This window comes from Limulus polyphemus, unplaced genomic scaffold, assembly GCF_000517525.1.
Source record: "Limulus polyphemus unplaced genomic scaffold, Limulus_polyphemus-2.1.2 Scaffold348, whole genome shotgun sequence".
Taxonomy (NCBI): domain Eukaryota; kingdom Metazoa; phylum Arthropoda; class Merostomata; order Xiphosura; family Limulidae; genus Limulus; species Limulus polyphemus.
Genome location: NW_013665958.1, coordinates 169846 through 183930, shown reverse-complemented (window position 1 = coordinate 183930; position 14085 = coordinate 169846). Strand labels below are relative to the sequence as shown.

General features: G+C 31.2%; 1 protein-coding gene across 1 annotated transcript in view; it reads left to right on the top strand.

Annotated features, from left to right (window-relative positions):
• LOC106457578 (homeobox protein caupolican-like) overlaps positions 1–2509 on the top strand; it is a 29471-nt gene extending 26962 nt beyond the window's left edge. The window contains exon 5 of the mRNA XM_013917016.2: positions 1286–2509. Within this exon, the coding sequence (XP_013772470.2) occupies positions 1286–2043 (758 nt within the window). The 3' untranslated portion in view covers positions 2044–2509. The remainder of the gene's footprint in view (positions 1–1285) is intronic.
• Positions 2510–14085: the final 11576 nt, after the last annotated feature.

Sequence of the window (14085 nt, the reverse complement as noted above, 5' to 3'; positions counted from 1 at the left end):
AGGGACGGCTAGTGCAGATAGCCCTCGTGTAGCTTTGCGCGAAAATTCAAAAAACAAACAAACAAAACAAACTTTTGTCAGCTGGGAACTGCAGGACTTAATTTCCTTCTAGTTTTGGTGTACTCTACATAAAATAGTTTGTTTCAACTTTTCAAAGTAATGCCCCAAAACAGAACATTTTTTGGGCAAAAATATAATCTTAATGCATTATAGATTTTTTTACTCAATCAAATCTTTATACATTCCTATCAATAGAGTAAAAGAAGAGAAAGACCTGTATTGAAAACTTGTGTATATTTTCTTTTTTTGGAAAAGAGAAAACATTGCTTCCGACTTTCTCTTTGTTGTTGTCCCCCCCTTTCCCTTTTTTTTTTCTTTGAATGGGTTCTGCTCAGCTCGGCATAACGCAAGCCATGGGAGAACGAGGAGTACCCGCGTGTGTTCATAAGTGTGTAGAAATGAGTGAATAGCAGGGTTAGCGCTCTAACCAAGCGTGAAATGGTAATTTGCGGTTAAAAGGCACTAGGTGATAATCAGTTTCCACGTTAACTGAGCATGGGTAAATATGCTGAAGTCGGTGGAGGCTTGAAATCAGCGTGACTCTGTCGAACTAAGGGTGAGAGAGCGCAGCATCCGACCTTATAATTATTTTAAATTACATAGTTGAAACTTTAATGTAAGTACAATGCAAAAATTAAAGAATCATTTTGCATAAGTGGCAAACATATGCATGCAGATGTTTGAACGTAAGTGTATATCTAATTATACTCAAACTCTTCAGTTATGTTTCGATAAAAGATACTATGAATAAGTTTCCATTATATTGTTTGGAAACATGTTTTCTACGTATATCAAACGTTAAATTCTCATATGGTGTTTTTTTAAAGTCAGAGCTCGAAACAAAGACTTTTTTCATTGTCTTTTTTTTTGTCGATTCTGTAATCCTTAATTGCAAAAAAAAACGTATCACTGATAACAAAAAATATATAGAGAGAGATATACCCCATGTAAAATCATAGTACTATGCATAGATGCCGTGGATTACTCCTTAAATACAAACGAGAATTCCATTTTCTAAATTTTTTTTTCATACGGTTTGTGATATTCGTAGTAAATAATTGTAGAATTGTGAAAAAAATAAACCATAACCGATAAAATCAGCTTCTTTGCAAGACCTTACTTTAAGGTAAACATATATATATATTTGTGGATTTTTATAACATTATTTTATGTCAGTGATGTAAAAACATTCTATTTAACTAATATTTTCTATCTTCTTCTACAGATTCAGAAAATATTGATCATTTGGATGTTGAAGATGATCGAATTTCATTTGATAAAGGACTAAATATCAGAAACATTAATGTCCAAGAAGTTGAGAATGTAGTAAGCTCTCCACAATCTGCCTCTGGCCATGAAACTTCTTGTTCTTCAGATTCTGTGGGACAATCTCCTTCGGTAAGTCGGTCCACTGACAACCATAGCCCCAGCATTGAAGCCTCAACTAATGCAACTAAACCGAAAATCTGGTCCATAGTGGACACTGCAACATCTAGCTCTCCTTCCTCCTTAGTGTCAAGTAAAGTAAATTCCCTCCAAAGAACAACACGTCTTGATTACTTGGCCCCATATACCAAGTCTACATGGTACACAAGCGCTTTTGAGAAAAATGCATTTCCCTTAAACTCAGTGTACAGTGGTCCATCAGTTGCTCCACCAGCTGCTCCTCTAACCGCTGCAACTTCACAAAACTCCTCTCTAGTCTCGTCTACTGGGCTTTTGGAGACTTCACCTTCATCAACATCACTGAGTCTTCTCCGTTCTGCAGCAGTCGCCTTTCCAGCTAATGAGTTAAATATGCAGAAAGCAAGATCAAGTGCTTTACCGTCGATGTTCAATCTCCCATTACCCGGATCTCGTTTAATCTCGTCCGTCCCGCAAACGTCTAGCTCCGCGGCCGTTTTGGCGGCTGTTTCTGGTAGATCTTTGATTTCTGCTAGCCATACTGGTTCAGGCTCAGACAGAAGTATTATGTTATCTTGAAGATGAGTAAACGTCCACCAGAATAATGTAAATAATGAAGTCCATGAGATTGTTTCTTGCTTTCTGTGAGACAAAGTATCAGATGGTAGGTACAAATCGAATTTCGTTTTTTGATCATTTTCATGTAACTGTCTCGTATTCCTGAGATAATCTCACTGCTTATGACATTGTGGATTGAAAATGATGTTATTTGAAGACTACGTGGAATAGCAACTTATGGCGTGTGATTTGTGGTAGCACACAGAAGAGGACTATGTCAGAACTCCGAGGTTTGGCGTTAATAGAGGGCATGCATACCTCAATTATATAAATTGACGTGTAATTAACCTCAATCACGAACATGAAAACAAAACAGGGAAACATTCTCATTAATATACATCCTGTGCAGGAATATACGTAATTCTTATTTCAATTCTTACTGGTTGACTGGTTGGTTTCGTATAACGATAAAAAGTTGTAGTATATAGTCAGATTCCCCTTATATATCATAAAATACTTCTCTTAAAATAATAAATGTATTATTTTGTGATATAGCTATGTACACAAACACACACACATATATATACGTTAGTGTTGATATCACCAAGCAAGAGTATTTGGATTAGATAGATTATTACTTGAAAACCAATCCTGACGATGAATATAATAATTAAAGACCAAGGTTAGAATAGCATATTTATATCTATCATAATAGCCACAGGTGAAGGTTTAAAGGAGAACTATAAGCCAATTAAAGTACAGTAAAACAGAGTGTTGACAACCACAATATCCTACACTAGACAATGTGAAACATGCACACTTTACTGAGTTTATTTATTCTAAGTAGATTCATGTCTTTGGAAAAAAAACTATAATTATAAAAATGATTTAATTAAAGAAAATCTGGAGTGACTGAGAAAGGTATTGTTTGAGCAAAATATCAATATATATATAATGGACGAGGTTTTGAGTTTGGTTTAATCTTCTTTTTGAGTTTAAGTTTCATGAAAGGGATGCTTAAATCCATGTATACACATATATCACGCTTCTCTGTAGGACAAAACTCTAATTTCACAAAAAAGAAGTAGGGCTATGTTTTAACCCAAAAATACATAAACACCATGTAAAACCTATCAAGTGAATGAATTAATAATGAATTCGTTATGGAAATACATATCGGACATAATACGTATTGAATTAATAAATATTGAAAGCGACTGTAATTTGAAACGAAATATATTGGACATAAACAAATTATGTCTCCTTTAATACATTCGGTGTTGTCCTTAGTTAAAGATACCAATAATAAGATCAAAGTATTAAACAATATATAACGGTTTATTAATATATATATATATATATAACTGTATTATTTAAAATTTTAAGATATATTCTGTAAGCCAATTTAATTGTCAAAATACCAGGTTAGAACTGCATAAATACAAACTTAGAATATCTTAACATAAGCATTTAATTGTTCATGCTAACACCATGTTTACATAAAACATAACAACATGCTGTTTAGAACATAACACGAGAATCCATATTAACATATTCATTATAACGTATACATTATAACAGTCACCTATAAAATATGATGTAATTCTAAGTTAGTCACACAGTGTCAGCATATTGCCATGGAAACTCCGTGACTCTACTGATCGTAAGTGAAGTTTTACATATTTTCCTTTGTTGTTACTCCATTAGATCGAAGTTTCTTCTCTAGCGTTTCGTGAAAACTATAGGTATATCTTCCGTGATTAACAATATAATTATGACTGATAAGTTAATGTAAAACAGTTAGAACGTATGTTGAGGCTCATATTGATATGTAGTAAAGCATTATACAGTCACGACACGAAAGTTTTATTACATCATAAGGATATGTATAAATGTTTAGTTGTAATTAATACGTTGTCCTCAGTGTATCTAAAGCTATAATTAACGACTTGCAAATATCTATACACGTTTTAGTATTACTAAGATAATATTCATTGAAATGCAGAAGATACTCTGAAATTAATATCCCTGTATCTTTTCCAGTGAATAATACTTTCCATGGCAGCTGTACTGTATATATAACGAGATATTTCTTTTTTGTGGATAGGACGAGAACCTCGTTGATATCAATATCTAAGAAACCAATCTTAATTCACTTTTTAATGTCCGTTAACATACACTATTTTTCTCCCTTATTTTGCCGGATTATCTGTAAACAACGTACATTTTAATCTTTTATGTTTTGCTGCAAACTTCATCATGTAATACTTGTCGAAACTGACGAATATCTGGACCTATAAAGGTAAAAATAAACTAATTAAGATCTATGAACGTATAAAATTAACAAATACAATGTTTTTAATTACAGAAAATATTCTACTGTAAAAATAAATATTTCAGAATATATTTCGGTCCCTTTTGAAGTAACTATTTGAAAAATGGTCAGCTTGAAGATGAAATATAATAAATATTTGTTGTAATTCTTAATGATCGTCTTGGCTATTCATAATTATCATGTGAGTTCACGTAGAGTGTAACAAAGTTTAGTGTTCAAAATTAAAATTATTACAATATCAAAATAACTGAATATCTTAAGTTTGTTATTTATACCAAAATACCTAATGAATCTCTCGTGAAAATTTCAAATTATGTCTTGTGTGTTATGATATTTCCTGTTTTTCGAGCTACTGAGTTGTTTGAATCAATATAACACAAGTAGCCTAAACGTTGTAAATGTTGAAATAATTGTTTCCATATATAATTCTACTGTTGTGTATGGGATGGTCTAGAGCAGGCTCTGATATGTTTCTTAATAACTTTGTGTTGTTTGTTTATTTGTTTTTCAGGTTTGTTTGATTTTATTTCGACAACTGTTTTCCAGCGGTTTTTGAAATTCTATTGCATGATCTGATTTTGTCTTTCACTGATTGAGTACGATATTGTAAATTCTTTTCATAAACACTCTTTTTGTGAGGTTATTTACAAAAATGGTTTATATAAGGTTTGAGATAATAATATGGTATAGGTAAAAGTAAACTTTAATTGTATATATTTATATATAACGTGTGTTAAGTAAGAAACATATCTTTGATAGTGTATTTACATGTATACTCCCATCACAACAAGTTAGGGATGATCTTATGGCTAATGTTGATAAAGAAAACAGCTTGTGGTATATAAATTATAAAACATTTTGATATGTACTTGCACTTGTACATAATGTAAAGTACGAAATAAAGCACCTTCCAAAAGTAAATGGTATCGCGTCAAATACTTTGTAAACATGTTTCTCAAGAAACGAATAGTAAAATTACTTGCATTACTGTATTCCAACCGACATGTGAAGAACGCTTTAAAACTAGAATGTCTGGACCTTGAAGGAAAACTCCTTAAGGTTAGTATTCCTGGTGAATCTTGAGTTTAAACTATATATATTTGTTAGCCTGGTTTGGATGAAAAAATGTATTCAAAAGAGTAACCACGTTTAATAAGGGCTACATTTGATTCTTTTAATCTTACTTATTTACATGAACCATCTTACACCATAGTTGGTTATGTTGCATCCTCGTTCGTTGTGATGACTTTTTTAAATATTTTTCCCATATTAATGTTTTGAACAAAACCACTTTCAAATGTAAATTTAAGAAAAAATTGAAAGGCGTATGTGGGAAAGGGTTATCATTCAATTATAACGCACTATCAAATACATGTGTGTCAATTCTTACTTCACACAAGAAGAAAAGTTCAGTGATCGTACGATTTATCTAAACCAAAAGAAAACTCATTTTTATACTCTGTTTCAGGCGACTATGCATATGATATCTTGTTGACACAAGGCTAAAAACAGTAGTACTAAACTTATTCTTTTTAATAATAACCAAGTGCTGACTTTCTTGTATTAGTATAGTAATGTACACAACTATGTAATGCTGGAAAGCACAATGATTTATGTATTCTATGATAAGTTTAACATCATTCTGATTTCATTTTTAGAGTATAATTGCCTGGTAATAATTATTGAATATTTGCTAACAAATGTTACTATGAATTCAGTATAAAATAACTATTTGTTAATCTTAAACAAAAATCTTCGAGTCATTTTAAAGTGCGAATCTTTATAAATATTGTGAACATTTGTCTTGACGAGAGAGACACAATATTTTATTTGATGTGACTATGAAAGTGGAATCACAAAACCAACGTAGGCCTATTTAAGTATAGAACACATTGAAAAGAAATGAGTAGTCAAACATGCATTTGTAACGCGTGAAGAAATTTAGAGTATATAATCACACACTAATATCGTTAAAAAATTAAACAACGAAAAAATACATTTATATTTAAAATAACGAAAATGGAAATAAAATACTAATATATTAATGAAAATGTAGAATAGAAAGAATTCTACATCACTTCTAATATATACTTGTATATAATATATGTTATATCTAATTTATTTTATTCCTATATTCTGTTATTTAGCATAATTCATTCCATGCAGTTTATATATGTATATATATATATATATCTTTTTTTTAACTTGGTATCATAATGTTATTCCACTTAGCTAAGTCATATTCACATTGTTTTCAGACTTCGTTGATGATGGAGCAAGTGTATTAGGAAATGTTTGACACATATTTAAGTAATTTTGTTCTTATAAACATCACCTTTGCTTTCATTATTTGTTTGCCTTCAATTTCCTTTTTTTATGAATCTGTCGTCAACGTGTTTAATTTCGTGAAATTTCAATGCATACTACCATAGGTTTTGTTTGCACAATATAAATTTAAATCGATTATTCACAAACCCAAATATTGTTGAATCAATTAAATTCCACCCTAGCAGCAAACTACACTTTATACTGATTATTATTATCAAATTACGAATGTTAGTGTTTATTTAACAATACACTTTTCCAGTATTATAAAGATCAAACATCCTCTCTCTATTTTTTATTTCATTTTTGTTTTTGCAGTTTACATAACAATGCCTATTTTCCACGTTTGCAGCTTTATTGCGTATTTTAAACCGTCTTTTGTATTCAAAAAGAGTTAGAGGTAATTTCAAACAGAAGAGTTATCTTAAAAGGTTCCTGTTTTTTCTAACAAAAGGTAGTTAAATTCATCACTGTTTCCACGCCCTTTGTGACATAAATGTCTATTTTATGTTTTCCCTGCATGCCATTTCGTGAATCCTAGGACAACTGAAAGAGTGACATTGCAATAGAAGAGAGCTGTTGAAGTGAAAGCACAAACGGAAAGCGTTATCTTTCATCGTTGTTCTTTTTATTGTATTTAAATTTTTACATTCAATTTGAGAAGAGGGATGTAAGTACCTAACGTTAAAGCAAAAGTCGAAATATTATGTGAGTTGCTAAAATTGACCTTGTTACTCATAAACTAATTAGAAGTTTTAACTATTTTTATTCTTCTAACTAAAAATAGGGTAATTATTTAAAATAGTGAATAGATTTGTTTTGTCGCATAATTATGCGAGGACAACAAAAACAAGTATTATCTATTTCAAGATATGACGATAAGAAAGGAAACCAAAGCATAATATTCTTTTAAAAACTTAATGTTAGGTGATGTTTGAGTGTATGAAAAGGGGTTATGTCTGCGGACTTACAACGCTAAAACCAGGTTTGTGTAGCTTTGTGCTTAACTACAACAAGCAAACAAAAGCAAGCATGAGAATGGGTTATTTGCACTTATAAGAACGATTTACGCATGCTAGTGCAGTGGTGTATCGCCGCTACTGCGAGCGGTGGTGCCACTAGAAACACATTTAGCATATTTGTTTGATTTAGAGAAAAAAGTAAGTTCATTTAAAAATGTAATCTCACCATGAACAAATTTTTGACTAGAGTATATCGTATAACTAAAGTTTTTTTAAAAAATGCAGAGCCAAAGGACATAACATTTCGAAGAGGGAGCCTTTAATGTTTATTGTAAAAAAGAAAATATCTCACAACAAAGCATTTTTGACAGAACTGGCTACCAAAATTGCATCCCAGGCTTACCCAGATCAACTCCTTAATCTGCTCATGAGCTATAATCTTTCACATCTTGAAATCAACGACTGTTTTCATGAGAAAGTTGACTGAAAAAAAGAGGAATCACAAAACTTCCATTCGACTACAACTTTATTGTGTATTTTTTTTTTTACTTTGGTGGTTAAACGGGTCTTGGAAACCAATGTTCACTTATAGTAAAAAGTCTGGAGAAATTTTGTCTAAGCTCGATCACAACGTACTTTGCAAAAGCTTGTTGCAATGACAACTGAGATGTCAGGCAATAGTGACCGTCAGATTTAACACGATCGACGATGGACGAAACTGTTCCATGGGCAACATTCAACTTCTCTCTCTTATAGACAATTAATCCGCTGCAGACAGTGAACGGGTACTTAACTGTGATTTTATCACAGAATATTTAATTATTTCTTTATCGGGTTATCAGCGGATCTTCATAAAAGGGTATTAAGAAGTTAAATATTTTACAAGTATTTTTACATTATCGTAAAAGTTTCTAACAGTATCACTGAATTATTTAAAACAAATGCAAATAAAATAGTTTTCGGGAATCAAATAAAACGATAGTAAAATGCGTGTTCTTAGAAATCTGGTAACGTCTGGCATGGTTAACTTTTAAATATTATATTCATAGCGATATTAAATCTCTTACTTCAGTGTCTGCATGGAATAACAAAAACCCGAATATTAGTACTTTCTATGTTAATTCTTTGATAAAATGTAGTAACTTTATAAAACTGTCACGTACACGTCCTTGCAAAAAAAAGTATTTTATGCATTACACACGGAAAAGCTAATAGAAATCTCTTTACCTAACTCGTTTTGATTCTCAACATGACATTTGAAAATAATGGATCGTTGAGTGGCTGAAATCCAGCAGCGTGCGATGAATGTATCCTTCTTTCCCATACTTGAGTTGAAAAATGACTTCTGGGATGATAGGGATCACAAGCTTCCATTACTGCTGACTTCCGATTTACAAAGCAATTTTCCCAGCCGATTAACTTCTATATTCCTCCTTTAGTGATCCAGAAGTGCCAGTAGGAAGACATATATATCTATATATATATATGTAAAGTTTCTTATATGCGTGTGCTTTTCGACCTTTGCTGAATTTGGTAACTAGAAAATTTTTAAATTCTTCAACTTTTCACATGTACAGTCTGAATTATAATGATGTTAATATTTCGTATTCTGAGCGATTTACATATCGCCTAATAGGTTTCCAATAAACTTTATGGCTAAAACAATGACAACAAAAGAAACAAAAACTGAAATAGCCTCCAAACATGCAGATCATTGTTTAAGATGTATTATACATCTATTTTTTTCACAAATGAGATAATGAACATGAACTACTCTTATTTTTCTAATCTACATACCTTCCGTATTATCTCAAACTCTAATATAACCAAAAAACGACACTTCTAACCAAGTAAAGATTTATAGTAACTTGTATTTTTTTTCTTTGAGCGAAAGGTGATTTTTCTTAACGTTATAAGGTAGTAGTGCTTAATCTGGAAATTCCTTTGGATACATTTGTAGTTATATTTTATTGTATATCCAAAGATTTTATAGTCTCATTTTAACGATGATAATTTTTGAGTATCCTTAAAGAAAAGAACTTATGTTATTAGAACTACATTACTTGAGAGTTAATGTACATTTTATGACTTGTTATTAAACCAAAATGTGGATACGATCTTTGCTTTTTGCAGAAATCCAAAGACCACAATATATTTAAGCAAATGAGAAAAAATTAACAGTGAATTTCGCAAAATGCATTTAATGTTTTTTATGTTTGCTTCTTGTATTTTTGCTCAACAAACCTCCCTATTTCTAATAGTGTATCGTTTTTCAGTTTTGAAAGAGAAAAACGTTGAAACTAAAATTCTGAAATTGTCCGCAAAAACTTTTTAAATATTATAGCTCTCATGAAGCAACAAAATTTGAAAATTTTTTCTAGTCTCCATAATCCCTATACATTCTTTCTCATCCATAGTTGATATGTAAGACCTTCACCTTTTTAATCAGTCACATACGTACTATAGAAATAAAAACTATTACATGCATTCTTACAAAGAAGATGTTATCTTCAAAAAAATCTTTTAAAGTTTCGGTTTACCAGAATTAATTTTTATCATCAACCAATGATTACAAATATTTTTAAGTTTGTTTCAGAAAAAAAAACCTTCATATTACCAGCATATTAGATTTTAAGAACATTTCGGAAATTTACTTTCAAAAATGGCATCCCACGAACTTTGTTTTTATTTTTGTAACTATCAGAAAAGGAAACACTTTCAAGTACATTTTGACTGTAACTAATGGTTACTAGCTGAGAACCGCATAGTTTAACTAATTTTCAACATTTCGATAGTAATAATTTAAGATTTGTACATATACTTTAAGTAGAACATATCCTAAATATCATTATATGATTGGTAAATAAGAGAAGAAATTTAGGGATAGCAGTTTAAATTATATTTTCTCCTCTCTAACATTAATGTTAGTCAGAATTAAAATTTGTTTTTATGTAAGTTAAGAGTAACCCAAATCTTAATTGAAACTAAGCACATTATTGTACTTTAATAATTCTTTGAGTTAATTTGAATTGTTTACAAGACATAGCATATAATACAACAAACAAACAACATCTATCTCCAGTTCATAATATCATATGCTGTGCTTAGAGGTGGCTGGCGGAATAGGCACAATACTTACATTTTAGGAGAAACATTTCATACATAGAAAAACCTCATCTGCAATTAACATAAATATTGTCACTTTTTCGTATTCTATAAATATTTTTTTGCGGGTGAGAGGATATTAAATATAGAATATACTAACATATATTATCACCTGACAAAACCATGTATACTTTTGGCTTTTAATAGCAATCTAAATAAATATTTATAGTCGTTTTTAAACATATCAAATTTAATTAAACGAACAACATTTTATGAGACGGACTATAAAATTCATTATGTGTTTATATAAACGATAAATAAGGGTACATATATATATATATATGAGTTTTCTTTCAAATTTTATTTAATTTTTTCGACAGACTGACACTAAACGATCTTTGAAACAAATGCGGTCACAACATGCTTCTACTTAAGAAGAAAATTTTGAGAGAAAGCTTTCAGATCAATGAAATATATATTTTAATACACGCGTTCCACTTATATCAAGTGTTATTTCATCACAACTACGCCTTTATCGTGTAAAAACTGAAAATGCAATTTTGTATATAGCAAACTCACGTCATTCTGCTAAAACAAAGCCTAAGATTATTTTAGTTATAGTTTAAGCTAGGCTAGAAATGACCATAAATAAAACCCTGCGAATGTAAATGTCATCCATTGCCGTGAAAAAACAATATTGTGCTTCTATTTTTCCATAGTCTTTTTGTCTGTCGTCATAACTCTTGTTCCTGAAGATTTATTTTACATTCTTCTTTTACAGTAGGTTAATATATTATTTTAACGCCTAGCACGACGGTATCTTGTTTTATCGCATAGTTTAATGAATGACCATGGTTAAGGAAAGTCTCCTGTTGAAACAGTATGTCTGATGGTGCTATGCTGCGATGTGGACACACTAGACAGTTGGTGACAGTCTTTCCGAATAAATGTTGACGTTCTGTGGACGTGCTCAGAGTATTTTACAGTAACAAGTTAAAAGAATCTACGATCTTGGGAAAAAAAAGTGGTGAGTTATGGGTGGTACGTACTCTTCACGAACAGTGGAGTAGAACATTACATAAAAGGTTAATAATGGAGAAATAAACGAAATCAAGGCCTGAACTCTGCTAGTGGATATGATAAACTTGTCACTGAATAATTTCATTTACTATAGTTAAGCAAGAGAAAAGAGTAGCGAACTTTACAGGATTTCATTTTCATCTACTTAGTTTGAAGATTAAAACCTCATCCCCCATAGTAACATAAGTTGTTTTATGATTCAATGTAATCTCAGGTTGTTTATGAATTATTTGTAACGAAATCTCTGTGGTTTTTGTACTAATTGGCACTAACGTACTTGCTATTTATTTTAATGTGGTATTCTTACATATTATTTTAAATATGTAATAAAAAGGCGTACTTAAACAAAGATTTATAAAGTGAACGAAACGGTGAACACTGTTACAACTAATTTAGAACTCCTTTTTGATCCTAGTCTATAAATATAAAGACTAGCAGTAAAGAAAATATCATTTCTTTATAAGCTTTTGTTATTGGGCAAGTTGGCTTCACAGGCTATTTGTAAAAAACCTCTTACATTTATGTCACTTACTTATGAATATAAGAATGTGTAATAAAATAAAAATCAGATTGTAGATCTAATATGAAACAAACTAAATAGCATTAAAGATTTTACCATTTGAGAAATGGGCTTTGTTAAGTTGCTTTCAGGCACATCATTACGTTTTAAGTGATAATTTCGAAGATATAACGCGGACCCGCTCTGAAAAACATCTTGAAGAAAACCCCAATCTTATCTTCTTTTATCGATGTTTGATTTCACGTATTCTTTCGATGATAAAGAAATCTGAAATATAAATTGCAATCTTGTTTTAAACACTTGTACAATAAGTAGTGTTTAGTCTTAATCTCATGTACGCGTTTTTATTTTATTTGGCTTCTCTAGATACTTAAAAATATATAACAAACAAAAACATTGAGAAGAGAGAACTGTTGTATTACCTACAACGATACTCCAACACTTCAAATTTGTTAGGGCCAGTTTTTTTTGAGTTGAATGTGCCACATGAGACTTATTTCTCCTTTGGTCGCACTGGGTGGCACATTCGTGACAGAAGAAAGACCAGAAAAAGAAAATAGATTATGTGAAATGCAAAGAAAAAACGAGGTATGTCACGACCTATGTAATATTCCCTGCACGAAAATCCGAAGAACATTATTTATGTTAGTTTGCTATCGCTTGGTTAAAGGAAGGAAAAAAGTAGAAATTCAAGTGCAATTCTTAAAAATTAAGTCAGGGTGTCGCCATTAATAGGACAACCTAATCCGCGTGTTCTTGGAGAGATCCAGCAATTGTTGGTCATCAGGACTGTGATAATTTATCTATGTCTGTTTCCACTCTAACCATTCATTTGTCTTCGTTTCAGCGACCCCGCCTTTTTGACGACCGCCTGTCTTATGTTTGCTTCTCAATTTGCAAATTACGAACAAGGTGTGTCAATGACTGATGTGTGAGAACAGATGAGAAGGTTCGTGTGACCTTCTGGGGATGTTTAGTCAAGTCTACGCTCCCATTGTTAAGGCATTCATTAGGTTAGTCGACCTTTCGAGAGGTCAGCACTAACCATCTCGTTGATGACGTGACGAGCGGGCTGCAATAGAAGAGTCATATCAGTAATCTTAAATGATAGCGAGGGACTTTCATTTCCATCAGCTTTCATAATTGTATTTTGATGAAATGATAATCACCCCACTTTTAGTTAACACCATTTTCGTTGATGAGCAGCTTAAAAATTACACACACGTACATAAGCATAATAATAATGAAAGTTTGGATAAAGATGGAACCTCTGATGAACTAAAGTCAAATAAAGGACACATGTTTGAGTATATTGACGTAATGTGAATACTGATTCGTATCATAATTGCAATAGTTAAATAACAGACCAGTGAACTTGTTTTTGTTACTGAGTCATTTAATATAACGAGAGTCTTATTGTACTTCTATTTAGGTCCATAATGTTTGCATACCAAGAACCACTTTTCATCTATTGATAGAGATTCTCTTGTCATGATTTCTCGTAGCACTTTCGCTTTATGCTTAACGGTCATGTACATATTTTCTAACATGAGATATATTAGATCTCATTAGTTGACACTAACTCTGTTTCGATATTTAAAAGAAAAAGTTCTATCCAAACTATTTTAATTCATTCAATTCAATTTAACACAGTCTTTTAAAATTGAACATCATGCGACGATGTATATATTCCAAAACTTTCAATTAATTTTCATTATGTTTTTTGAGGTTAGTTT